This window comes from Cyprinus carpio, chromosome B17 (genome assembly GCF_018340385.1).
Source record: "Cyprinus carpio isolate SPL01 chromosome B17, ASM1834038v1, whole genome shotgun sequence".
NCBI classification, from domain to species: domain Eukaryota; kingdom Metazoa; phylum Chordata; class Actinopteri; order Cypriniformes; family Cyprinidae; genus Cyprinus; species Cyprinus carpio.
The window spans coordinates 16231929-16245240 of NC_056613.1; the positions used below are offsets into that span (position 1 = coordinate 16231929).

At 36.7% G+C, this 13312-nt stretch overlaps 1 protein-coding gene across 1 annotated transcript in view; it reads right to left on the reverse strand.

Moving 5' to 3' along the window:
- Positions 1–4058: 4058 nt before the first annotated feature.
- The window catches only part of LOC109062573 (leukocyte tyrosine kinase receptor-like), a 45165-nt gene continuing 35911 nt past the window's right edge, over positions 4059–13312 (reverse strand). The window contains exons 18-29 of the mRNA XM_042742530.1: positions 13060–13212; positions 12849–12962; positions 9436–9622; positions 8479–8569; positions 8321–8385; positions 7263–7392; positions 6939–7036; positions 6712–6804; positions 6499–6600; positions 6204–6338; positions 5972–6062; positions 4059–5226 (exon numbers count right to left, since the gene is read on the reverse strand). Of these exons, the coding sequence (XP_042598464.1) occupies positions 4267–5226; positions 5972–6062; positions 6204–6338; positions 6499–6600; positions 6712–6804; positions 6939–7036; positions 7263–7392; positions 8321–8385; positions 8479–8569; positions 9436–9622; positions 12849–12962; positions 13060–13212 (2219 nt within the window). The 3' untranslated portion in view covers positions 4059–4266. The remainder of the gene's footprint in view (positions 5227–5971; positions 6063–6203; positions 6339–6498; positions 6601–6711; positions 6805–6938; positions 7037–7262; positions 7393–8320; positions 8386–8478; positions 8570–9435; positions 9623–12848; positions 12963–13059; positions 13213–13312) is intronic.

The window sequence follows — 13312 nt, forward strand, 5'->3', positions numbered from 1 at the left end:
ATAATTAAATATTTGAGAATAATTAGTAATACTTAAGAATAGTCTCGAAATCAAACTTCTCATGCATCATATTACCACACTGAGGTGTTATGAGGTTTGTGATTGTGTTTGCTGTAATACTTTGCCTGCAGGTGATTCACATAAAGTAGCTAAAGATAAAATTCAATTATTTTTACTTATTTATTTTTGAGGGAAAGGTACTAAAACAAATGGCAAAAAATGGTTGTCTTTTGACAGCTCCCTACTGGAGTGCATTGATGTGTAAATCAATACAATCTCCGCCATGACAATTACACCTCATTTACTTCTAACACTTTCAGTGCAACACCTTTGTGAAGCCCTCACAACTATCTCAATGTTTCGCAAACAAAAGACACCCTCAGTGAAAAGGCAACATACTGTTTGTAAATGTGTTGATTTTTCAAAGCTAACAGCAGACAAAACAAAGGACAAAACACTAAATCTAGTCAAAATAAATGGTCCTTGATGCTACTTTCTACTCAAAACACCCTGTAAAGTCCACCTGATTTGAGATTAAAGGTGCTTTCTGTCAGCATTTCTTTATTACTAATACTTTGCAATACACTGCCACCTTTTTAATGCATCTCTGAGTTACTGGTGATAGTGCTAAACTTTAAAGGGACAGTTTACCCAAAAAGTGAAAAATATGTCATCATTTATTCATCTCCATATCGTTCCATATCTATATGACTTACTTTCTCTTGCAGAACACAAAAGATACTTTGTGTTTCAATGGACCTTGGTCATATTTCCGGGGTTTCTCAGAAACGGAAGCCGTCATACAGTTGTTAAGTAAACTTCTAGCCAAGAACATGGAAGTATGCAATTTTCTGTGAATGTGCGAGACTTTCATTTCATTAGCCGCAGAGAATAACAAAGTATAGTAAATGCTAAAACTGTTTGTGCTACGAATTAGTGTGTTCATAATTAAGATAATACATTAAAATAGTATGGTAAGACACACCAGTTTGCAATAACTAGCAGCAAAACAAGCTGTATTGTACAGCTAAAAATGGCTGGAAGTGAATGACACCGGAAACCAGACCTCATTACATTTACAAATGGCCATGCCTGGTCTTGTGGGAAAAATAAGGTGGATATTGGTATAATATCAAAATAAAAAAATCTGTTATAGCATTTCCATGACTTTCTAATTGTGAAAAAATTAAAGACAGATTAACTACAGCAGTCTAAAACAATATATTGACTTTCCTTGTATGGACAAAAAACACTTTGAAAATGATTGAAAAATAAATATCATACAGGTTTGGAACAACTTGAGGGTAAGTAAATAATGACAATTTTAATTTTTTGGTGAACCATCCCTTTTTTAAACAAACTTTTTTGTGTTTCTTTTAAAGTTCATCAAGTCACTCAAATAACTTAAAAAAATACAATTACTTTAAAGGGGTCATATGACATTGCTAAAAAGAACATTATGTTGTGTATTTGGTGTAATTCAATGTGTTTATGCTGTTTAAGGTTCAAAAAACAACATTTTCCACATATTGTACATTATTGTTGCTCCTCTATGCCCCGCCTTCCTGAAACGTGTAACTTTCTAAAAACAATTTTTTTTATACATTTTTACAAAGCTCATCGTTCTGAAAAGAGAGGTGTACACTGATAGGCCACCTATCCAATGCGTTGTGATTGGCCGAATACCTCAAGCATGTGATGGAAATGTAACGCCCCGTACCATACTGTGATGCCATGTGTTCCGACGCGACGAGATAAAAGCTATAAAACCCATTAAAAATTAGGCATTTGCTACATCCAGTGGGGACATAATTACTGATTATAATGACTTATACTGTCTTTTTACTTATTGCGTTGTGTATCGCACGGCGTAAACATAAAACCATGTTGTGATCGGAGAAATGACAAACAACAAGCGCTACTCTACACTGCTCAAAACTAGCGTTTGAATCATCATGGGCAAATTCTTTAAATATGAAGTGAGTCAGAAGCGCCAGACTGTTCTTGCAAAGTTCGAATTGCCCCACTTTATAGAAACAACCTTTGTGCACAGCCTTCCCAGTTTTATTAAACAGTCCTCCATAAAATGCACAGCACACATCTGAATATTTGGGTTGAACTGTTCTGGAACAGTGTTGTAAATACAACTTAACCACTGATTTCTAGTTGTGTCCTCTTTTGGAAGACCAAACAAAGTAGTTTCACTTTCACAACAAAACACACAGCGTCTCCACGACATGGCGTCGGCAACAATACTACAGCGAGAATGAAAGTTACGCCTTCTTTCTTTGTGTGAACATTTGGGCGGTGTATTGGAAATCTTCCCTCACAGTGATGCAGACATGTGGGGGCGTGTTTAAACGAGGCGTTTTAGGAGGGCGTGGACGAGTCTCAACTTTTATAAAGAATATCTCTTTGGGTTTGAGATTTTAGTCTTTGCAACTTTAGGGAACTTATCTATTCATGAACAGCTTGTAACACTCCAAAGAGAAAGGAAAACTTGAAATTGCATCATATGACCCCTTTAAACAAATCAGTTTTACTAGATTTTGTGACTGATCGTTATGTGGCATGGAGTATGATTTTCCTTTTTTGTGGGGTCTGAACATGCTTTGGATCTTCTTGTAATATACACGTAAAACCAGCTACAAAATGCTAATTCATAAAGCACATCTAAAACTACATATATATATATTCATTGCTAATTATGACTAATCAGTAGAAAAGGACTTCTCATTTCATGTGGTCCTTAAAGTGAATATCATGTGTTTTCACAGTGTTGACAGTAGATGAGAATCCAGTGTAAAAGGGCTGCTATTAGCCAAGTGGAAGTTTCCATAGAAACAATCAGCCATTTACAGGAGAGCCGCCTCTTGATGGCAAATTAGCTACAACTCCTCATGTCTTTGGTACCTCACAGAAATAATGTAGTCACTCGCACATAGTTTCCAACTGGCAATAATTAAAGGCTGGAATACACTACACAACTTTTTCTCAGATCTTTGCCCCGATTCACCATCTGGACGAGGATAACACAAATTACAGAAAGACTGCAGATTTTGGCAGTCACAGATTTTGCAGAAATTTGCGTAGTGTAAAATGGATACAGACTGATTTTTAAGCTTCAGAGCATGATTCCATTCCGTTTGAAGAATATCAAACATGTTTGATATTTTAAGGCAATTTCAGAGCACGTTGTTTTTATTTGTCATGCTTCTCCATTAACGAGGCGCATGTTTCTGCATGACTTTGTTGTTTTTGGAATAACTTGAAAGTCTGATAGTGTGTGATCTTCAGGGTGAGGTCACACTGTCCTGGAGATTTTCTGCAAAGTTTTTTGCAGGCAAAGTCAATTTCAATATGAATCCACTCAATCAGGAATTTCACACAAGGGCGAAAGATTTCCCCAAACAGATTTTGTTTATCACCTAGATTTGCTATGTCGACTAACAGAAAACTGCTTGGTTTCAAAGTGACTTTGGTGTGAGCTCTGCTTCATACATCACTACACTATTGACAATTACATTTTTTTGAGAGGAAATAAAAAAGGGTTAAAAATGGGATCGCATCTTCAATCATTAAAGGGTTAGTTCACCCAAAAATGAAAATTTTGTCATTAATTACTCAACCTCATGTTGTCCCAAACCAATAAGACCTTCATTCATCTTCGGAACACAAATTAAGATATTTTTGATGAAATCCAAGAGCTTTTTGACCCTGCATAGACAGCAATGCAATGTGGCACTCTTGTTGGAGGACAGGATGAGGAGGAGAAGAATTGTTGAAAAAAGTTGTTATTTTTGTTATCTTTGTTATATTATTATCTTTGCATACAAAATAGCTTCGGGGAATTACGGTTGAACCACTGATGTCACATGGACTATTTTAATGATGTCCTTACTATGTTTCTGGGCCCGGGAACATTTCAGTTATGTTGCTGTCTATGGAGGGTCAGAAAGCTCTCGGATTTCATCAAAAATATCTTAATTTGTGTTCCGAAGATGAACTAAGCTCTTACGGGTTTGAACGACATGAGGGTGAGTAATTAATGACAGAATTTAAATTTTTGGATGAACTATCCTTTTAAGTGTATGATGCCTAGTGTTCTAAAATACATTCAGATTTCAAAAGTGATAAAGTGTATTCCAGCCTTAACCTGTCATTCCACCTCTAGCTAATCCACTGCAGTTATTGCAGTAAAATACCTCTGTGCCAAAAAAAAATAACACCAAAAATTAGGCATTTTCTCATTTGGATCGTTCAACGCTACACGGGGGTGACACTGAGGTCCTCAGACAAGGAAAAGCCAGAATCTCTGTCCCTCGTGGGCTTCTCAGACTGGGTGTACCTCCTTATGTCCTCATGTCCGTAGCTAGCATGGCGCTTCACCTGTGGTTTGTGGGAAAATGTTGTGGCCAGGCCAAGGGCAGCCAGTGAAGATGTAGCTGAAGAGCTGGTGCTGGGCTCCACAGATTTGGACACAACTACAGGCAAACTCTCAGTCTCGTAGCTCTGCTCATCATACGCGTAGTTTACGTTGCCACACGGGAAGCTTTGGAGTTTTGCCAAGTCCATAACCGCAGCGAGCGAGCCGCCCGTAGCCCCTGTTGGACCCTTCTGAGAGGAAGTCCCTGTCGGACTGAATGCGGTCTGGGAGGATGCAGCAGACGGAGGTGGGGACGTCGAGACACTTGTGGTAACTTCTACTCCAGGGTCAATGCACTCTGATGGGACAGACATGGACATGTTGTTGCAAGACAGAGGCATGGACTGGGTGTGGCACAGAGCTGTCTTCCCTCGTCCAAAGCTCTCCAGGACCCAGGAACCGTAGGTGGGGTTCCAAAGGTTTTTTGTCTTGTTCTTTAGCTTCTGGCTGCCTGACGATGAACTACTCCTGGAGCACGGCCGGTGCTCTGGAACTTGAAGCCACTGTCCTGGACAGACTTCAGGAGCAGGAACTGGCTCAGCCCAACAAGTCTCCAATGTCTCTCGGTACATGCCCGCCTCCTGTGTGAGATGGACCGGTCTTTGTAGCTTTGTAGGTTTGAGGGCCTGTGGGGCAGCACCGGTGATGCCCAGTCGAGGGGAAGCATCCTGGGACATAGAGTGGGCCACTAGAAATGGGGTCATACTGCCTGATCCTTCAGGACGGATCACAGTGCCACCTGCTTCTTCGACAGCTGGACCATACTCCACTGGAAGAGGGGTGTTGATGACATCAGGGTCCTGACAGATCATAAAATGCATGGCGAAGAGTGATGAAAGGGAGAAAAGGGTGACAAAAACGTAAAAAAGGGTCAACGTGTGATGTAAGTGAGGGGTTTTCATTATTGTTCATATAACAATTCTCAGGTTTTTAAGATAAAGAAATAAAATGACATTTTAGTTTTGTAGTTTTGTGAAGAAAAAGAAGTGATTTTTAGTTTCTCCTTGCCACTGGGGTTTATAAGCAGAGTTGTTAACATTACAGATAACTAAAACTACTTTTCAATAAATAAAAAAAAAAATTGAAAAAAATAAAATCTGAATATTAGATTTTTCTAACTGAAATACATATGCTTAATTTGAAGTATATCAATTGATAAAAATGAAACTAAATAGAATTAAACGAATACATGACAAAATTATTAAAACTTAAACTGAATTAAAATGAAAAATATAAAAATAAAAGTTTTTTCAAAATATTAATAGATACTATAATAGTAGTATATAAATAATACTAAAATAACACTGGTTGCAAAGCGATTTAAGAATAATATTTACTGAAAAAGATATTATACAAATACATTTTTACAAAAATTTTGAGGCTGATTTTCTAATTTTAGAAACATGTTGTGTTAAAATATTATGCTTACTATTTTTCTGAAACAGTATACGTGGGTGTTTATAAAAAAAAATAATATAGTTTTAGGAAGGGTGGACCTTGACAGCAAAAAGTTTGAAAACATCTCATCTAAGTAAATATTTATACCTGTGTACAGTAGTTGATCCTCTCTAAAATAGTGGAGAAGTTTGGTCTGTGTTCTGGACAGTGTTGCCAACACTGTGTCATGATCCGATAACTAAAACAGAACAAAATCCAACATTTCACTAATGTTTTATAGCTTACAACTGTACATTTTAAGTAACATTTTTTACATTTACATTTATTTAAGTTCAAGTTAGGCCCAAGATCCATTCTCAAAGCTGTTACTGTTACTTACACAGGGCCTGGGCAGCTCTTAGGAGGATCCATACGACCTCCACCTGTTACAAACTCCAGCACTTCCTGATTGGTCTTGCAGGGATAAGGCATGTATCCAAGAGAGAAAATCTCCCACAGCAGTACCCCGAAAGACCTGCAGATGGAGACAAATTGCATGTAATAACTACAATGTCTGGCCTCGGGTCTGGGCAGCACTAATCACTGATGGAAAAAAAAAAACCATTCTTTAATACCTTTACAACTTGACATTGCTGACAAAAGAAGATAATTTAGTAAAGCAGAAGTGTTATTACCAGGTGTCAGTTTTGCAGGTAAAAATGCCCTCTAGAAAGGCTTCAGGTGGCATCCACTTCACTGGCAACATGGCACGGCCACCCTTCCTATAATAACTCGCCCTGCAATGCAAAGCATTCCTTTATCAAAATTCAATGCCTGTGCTCATTATTATACTTAACAGGTATTAAACCAGGAAAAGGGATTTGAGATAAGAAGCACGGTGAAAACACCTATAAATATCTCGAGCCATCCCAAAATCTCCAATTTTAGCCACTCTCTCTGGACCAGGACAGGTCAAAAGGCAGTTTCGTGCTGCAATGTCCCTGGAACACACACCAGACATACACAACTAACTTTAACAGCGAGTTAGTGACATCTATATATTCACTGAAGAGTGGTTTCCACTTGAAGACTACTTTAGGGCAAAGTTCAGTCAGGTTTGGCTTTGAGAAATCACCTGTGGATGAAGTGGTTCTCTTCTAGATAACGACAGCCAAGTGCAATATCTCTGGCCATATGCAGAAGCTCTAGCATACTTAGAGAAGACGGCTGATTCTGTGAAAAGGCAAGGTTACATTTTAAAGTTCTTTTAGAGAATTGTTTTGTATCAAAAGTGGGCTTATCTTACCTCTCTTCATAATAAATGCAATTATAATTATGTTGTTTTCTACTGCAAAGTATGTTCCACACATGTTGGCAAACCAAAAAATGACAGCAAAAATGAGTGCTAACTGAGAAACCAGGGATAGTATGATGTCTACACACTCAAACAAACACTCACAGTTCTGGGGCGGTTTAGTCTGAGGAAAGTCTTCATGTCTCCTCCTGTCATGAGCTCCAGCAGTATGAAGCGAGGCAGGATCTGCAGACTGACGCCAATACAGCGCACAATGTTCTGATGGCTGAACTTACTGCACACACAAAAGAGTGTTCATCTTGGTTTATTAATAATACTATGCACATTGTAGACTATTATTACTATTATTAAGCATCTTGAAATGAAGGGCAACAGAGCTGTACTGAACAGTGGGATATTTTTGAAATATTGTGGCACATTAACAACATATTATTGAAATACACTTAGTTTTTCTTCTTACAATATATCATAACATTTTTAAATGTATGCATTAATTAAGCTACTTTTTCTAACCTTTGTTTGTCTTTTACAGTATATATCCCTATAATCCCATCAATAAAGCTGAATATTATACCAGTAAAATCATTAGTACCCATATAATAGTTCTTAATATTATACTGGACTTCACTTAAAAAGGAACAAAATGTGTTAAGGAATTAACAATAAATAAATAAATACATATAGACATAAAAAAAAAAAAAAAAAACTTTTTGACAACTTTGATGCTTTGTTTAATAAAGTTTATGTAAAGTTATTTATATAAACATTTTAACTTGAAATAATTTTATATAATATTATTTTATAGAATAATATACTTTTATATAATACACTATTTTAAAATTTCGAAATGATCAGTTTTACAAAGCCAAATCTGAATATCCGCTTTTAGGGAACCACTGATGTAGCCCATGCAAATGAAGGATATGATGTTGTTCGTTAACTAAAGTACAGTTTGCTCAGAAGACTATGAATCACTAGAAAACATCTGCTGCTTGACTAAAGAGGATGCCATACCCTCAAAAACAAACAACAGATGTGAACCCGCTAATCACAACAAACGTTTAAAAAGAAAGGGACAGATTTCATAGCCTACAGTTAGTTTGACTGAGAGCAGAGGATTGGAATGACAATGTCTTTTTCTGTCTGTCACACACATGTGCGGCCAGAGCAGTGCTGTGAGTGTATGTTACAGCCAAGCATACCTCATAATCAGAGCCTCCATCAGGAAATCCATCTCATCCTGCTCAGAACAGATTTCTGGAAGAGTCTGTCAGAAGGATGGGAAGAGATAAAACACAGGATCAATTAAGACAAGCCAGAAACCAGTTTCAAAGGGAAAGGCAGATCTGGGAACACTCACCTTTATAGCAACCTGCATGGCTGTGTTTTCTCCATTCATACCCAAAACCTGTCCTTCGTACACTTCCCCAAAGGCACCGTGTCCCAACGCCCTTTAGTTAAAAAAGCAAGACAGCATCATTACTCACATGTTTTAAATGTGGAATTCATTTGCAGTATGTCTTCACAGAATATTAAAGGAATATTGCAGGTTGAATGCAATACATACTGTTTATTAGTCATGTACAAGTCAATATAATTTTTCGTTGTTATTTAACAACACGTCGCATATGCTGTCAACAGAGCTCAACTTGTATTGAACCCAGAACATTATTTTAACTAATAACAGGACCAGTGTAACCTGGGGTTATATTTTCATTAACTGTGAAGGCAATTTGTGAAATTTTGCAGAATGAATGCAAATGTGATCAAATGTGTTAAATGGAGCTGAGAGCATTACAAATTAGCCATAATAAAACATAGTGCACAGACATAATGCAAACATACAATGCACAGTGGATGTGTAGGACTTTCAAATCAAATTCTGCGGAATTCCCAGAATGTACAGTAACATGGAATTCTGTGCATGCAGATTCCGTGTTGGCATGTGATGACTCACAGTTTACTTACTGTAGAAACTGAAGTAGCAATCTTCCAGATACTAACCATCTTAACCTTGTTAACATCAGTTAATTCATTAGGTAAATTTTATAACATGTCAAGATTATTAGACATAAACCACTGTACTTTTTATTTGTTTTATATGAATTAGCATTACTGTATTATATATATACATTAAACAATATTAGCATATTTATAAATAACATTAACCTAGATTAACAAAAAGATCAAAAAGTCTTAAAGAACCGTATTTTTGATCTAATGAATGCAGTCTTGCTAAGTTTAAGAGACTTCTTTCAAAAACATTTGAAAAATCTTACAGACCTCAAACAGTGTGTATGAAGCAGCACACAAATACCTGAGGAGGGTGATGTTCTTGCGTGGAACCTCTTTAAGCTCACTCAGTGAGGCCGCCTTGCCAGCAAAGCAGTAGTTGGGGTTATAGTCAGTCATTATAGTGGATGAGCGGATTTTGCTAAGCTTGTACTCTGGGCTCTGTAGTCGAATCCTGACCGCATGCAGGTGGTTCTTCTTACGGTAATAGACTGCAAAAAGACAAAAACACAGCAAAAATGATCATGATTTAAGAATAATTCCACCTGCTTAATTTGCATAATTATTGGTCTCAGAGTGCAATTTGTGTAAGATGAAAGTGATGCATCCTAAAAGTGTCAACAGGCTTTCAGCATGATGGTAGTTTTTTAAAAAAACAGAACCACCGAGTGCACTTATTTCTCCCCATGGAATTCTATCAAGATGATTAAACTGTCATCTTTCTTGATTTTAAAACCAAAAAAGCCCCTCAGGTGAGGACTGAAGCTCTGGGCCTGTCAGCAAGCGATCGGGCAGGGTGGACTCACCCTCAGTGGAGGCTGCCCATGTCCCTGATGCAGGTTGGTAGTCTGCTAGGGAGGGCGCTGCGTGGAGGTGAGAGGTCCGCTTTTGCCGTCGGGCTGCTGGCGCAGTGGCGCGAAGCGAAGCCGGCAGGAAGTTGACCAGGTATTAGGGGTGAGAGGGGGGAAACCCGAGCAAAGACTACCAACCTGCATGGGGGAGAGCTCAGGGGAAGACACACAATTAGCGTCCAGTGGAGCTCTGCTATCTAAGGACCCAGAGACCTCGCTCTGCTGTTTGCATTTGAGTTTTGTGTACATGTATCTTGCAGAAAATTAAATACAATGCGCAAAATATACAAAATAAAAAAACTTTTAAGAAGGCTGTTTCACTTTTCCTTGGGAATTTGTGTTATGACAAGTCTTTATTTATCTTAAAAGTACATACAAAATTCATGGCACAGCGTTTTACAGTTAGTGCACAGGTCAAACAAACAATATATGTTTTTAAATCAAACATAAGGAGAATATGTGATATTAAGTATGGTCAATAAAAAAATAAAGCATTTATAGAAATAAGAGTCCATGGCATATACATAAAGTTAGAGCACTGTGACAGACTGTTGTTTTAAGCCATATCTCAGTCACATTTTAATGCATTTGAGAAACTGAGCAAACAACAATGTAAAACATAGCAAATGTTCATTTCAACATTCACCAATACATTATTAAAATCAAAAGATCTATCTGTTAATATTATATAAAGGACCTGAGCTAACATTAATGAACAGCTTTTTTTATGTTAACTACAGGTAACAAAGTGTATTGCTCATTGTTGGTTAATCTTAGATAATCCTTATTGTAAAGTGCCATGTTCTTTATTTATTGACAATGGCCAGATTAAGGTGATGATAAAAGCAAGTAATTTCCTTCTCCTATTAAAAAAAATAAAATAAAATACTCTTTCTATGCAAAGCGTCTACTGCATATTATAATGTTTTAATGCCTATAGTTTTCATTTAAGCATAACATTTTTAATTGTAATGCTAGGGAAAAAAGCCAACAGGATTTATTTATAATATAATATTAGCTAGGATATGGTAACATATATGAAATATATCATATATGTTACCATATCCTTTTTATCTATTTATAGCTAATAAAATATCCTAAATGATTATAAGTAATAAAGTAATTATGTATATAATCACAAATCTCAATGCACTTCAAAGTCACTGCTTTTAACTTTTGATATAAAAACTCCTACAAGGAATTTTTTAGTTTCCCTTTACAAGAGTTCAATTCAAAGGTCAGTATTTTGGACAGCCACCAGCACGATGAAAGTATTATGAATTTTTTTGAAGAAAAATGATATCCTCATTAATTGCTCACATTTACAGGGACAGTGCATCATGACACCCTCAGTATTCCCTCACTGTCCAGTACTGGAAAATAAACCTTTTTAAGCATAAAATGTTGTTGCAAGTACAAAAGACACAAGTTAAATAGCAGCACTTATAATTAAGATACTGGTCTGCACTCATTTACAAAAAAGCCCATCAGTGAGACTGCAGTTAGTTTTGAAAATAATTAGGCTTAATTGTTTATTTATATACATTAATTTCAAAGGCCATGTTTTCAGGTTAATAGCAGTCCCTGTTTTAGTTCCCTCCTCATTCCTTTACGGGGTATTGTGCAACACTACAAACAGTAGTTAGATCAAAAAACAAGCAAGTGATTTGTGTACAAATATTAAAAACCCACTGTTCAAAATCTAACATAAAAGATATACTAAAAGAAAAAAAAAATTCAGCAAGTGGGAAGTTAACAGCAAGAGCAAACACAGAATGATAGGAATTAAGAAACAAGCGAATATATGTGAATATTGCTGGAGGCCTAACTGACAGCTAGCTTATTTAGCATGACTTAAAGCTTCCATAATAAACATTTGATAGTTCATAGAAAAGAGGGGTGGGGGCTGTGAAGATTCATGTCATCCATATTAGCCTGTGTACAATATGGTTCAAAAGTTTGGGTCGCTATGATTTATAAATGTTTTTTTTTTAAAGACTTTTTATTTGATCAAAAATACAGTGAAAACAGTAATATTGTAGAATATTATTACCACTTTAAAATAACTGTTTTCTATTTGAATATATTTTCAAATGTAATTTATTCAAAGCTGAAATTTTAGCAGCCATTTCTCCAGTGTCACATGATCCTTCAGAAATGCTGATTTGGAATAGTTCTCACAACTTCTGGTGTCGCAACAATTATCAATGTTAAAAACAGTTATGCTGCTTCATATTTTTGTAAAAAAAAAAAAAAACGAGACAATTTATTTGGCATCCTTTGAGGAACAAAGTTCAAAAGAAGAGCATTTAATTGCATATAAATGTTTTTACTGTAACATTTGATCAATTTAATCCCTCCTTAGGGAATTAGTTTTTATTATAATTAAAGAATTAAAAAAAAAAACTTATATGTCATATGACTATATGTCAACTCTCACTTTTCCCTGTGCCCTTTCCCACAGTATTAAGTGCTGTATGAAATTTGGCCATATAATCGTCCCTAGTGTCACAGCTTTGTTCATGTCACATTTTGTAAGCAACTTCTTTAGGTTTTTTAAATGAGGGAACACTAATGCCCAGTGGCTCCAGTTATTTTTTGTACTTTCAAAATAATTGAGGGGTATGAAAAAAAAAATAGTTAAAAACTTTGGTTATATTTTTTTTACTCTTTCTCATATTTACTGTTCCTACCAGCTCTAAAAGCACTGATGTTGAACTCCCCTGAATTTGCTCTTCTATGAAATAACAGAAATTTTACAAGACAAATGATGTCCTGTGACGTCATAGGGAGATAGAAAAAGCATGTCAGAGACGATGAAATGTGGAGGGCACAGAATTGACACAGAACTGGAAGAGTCTCTTACTGAGCGTGAGGCTGGCACAGGTCAGAACGACACCCGTGACTACTGTGGACGCAATCACTGCCAGGATAAATATCAGAGATGGGGGTCCGTCTGCCAGAGAGCCTAGTGGGACAACTGGAGGATGAAAGAGGAAGTGGTGAATTAGAAATATTTCAAACATGCTTTTATAGACAAATTTGAAAGGGCAAATGGACACCTGCTGTTTAGGTACCTAGGCAGGTGACGTTGTCTGATGCAAGAACCTCGTCGTTGTCGCACAGGCAGAGAATGAGTCTGGTATCTTCATCTCTCTTACAGCTCTGGGTCTGACAGTGGCTGCAGTTTAGATACACCTCGATCTCAGCTTCCCCATGACTCTCCATAGCTAGAACACATACAAACACATCAGTACTGCTGCAAAACTCCAGTGCTTCAGTCTAGGGTGTCTTCTTGCATAAAAAATAAATAAAAAAATAAAAATAAAA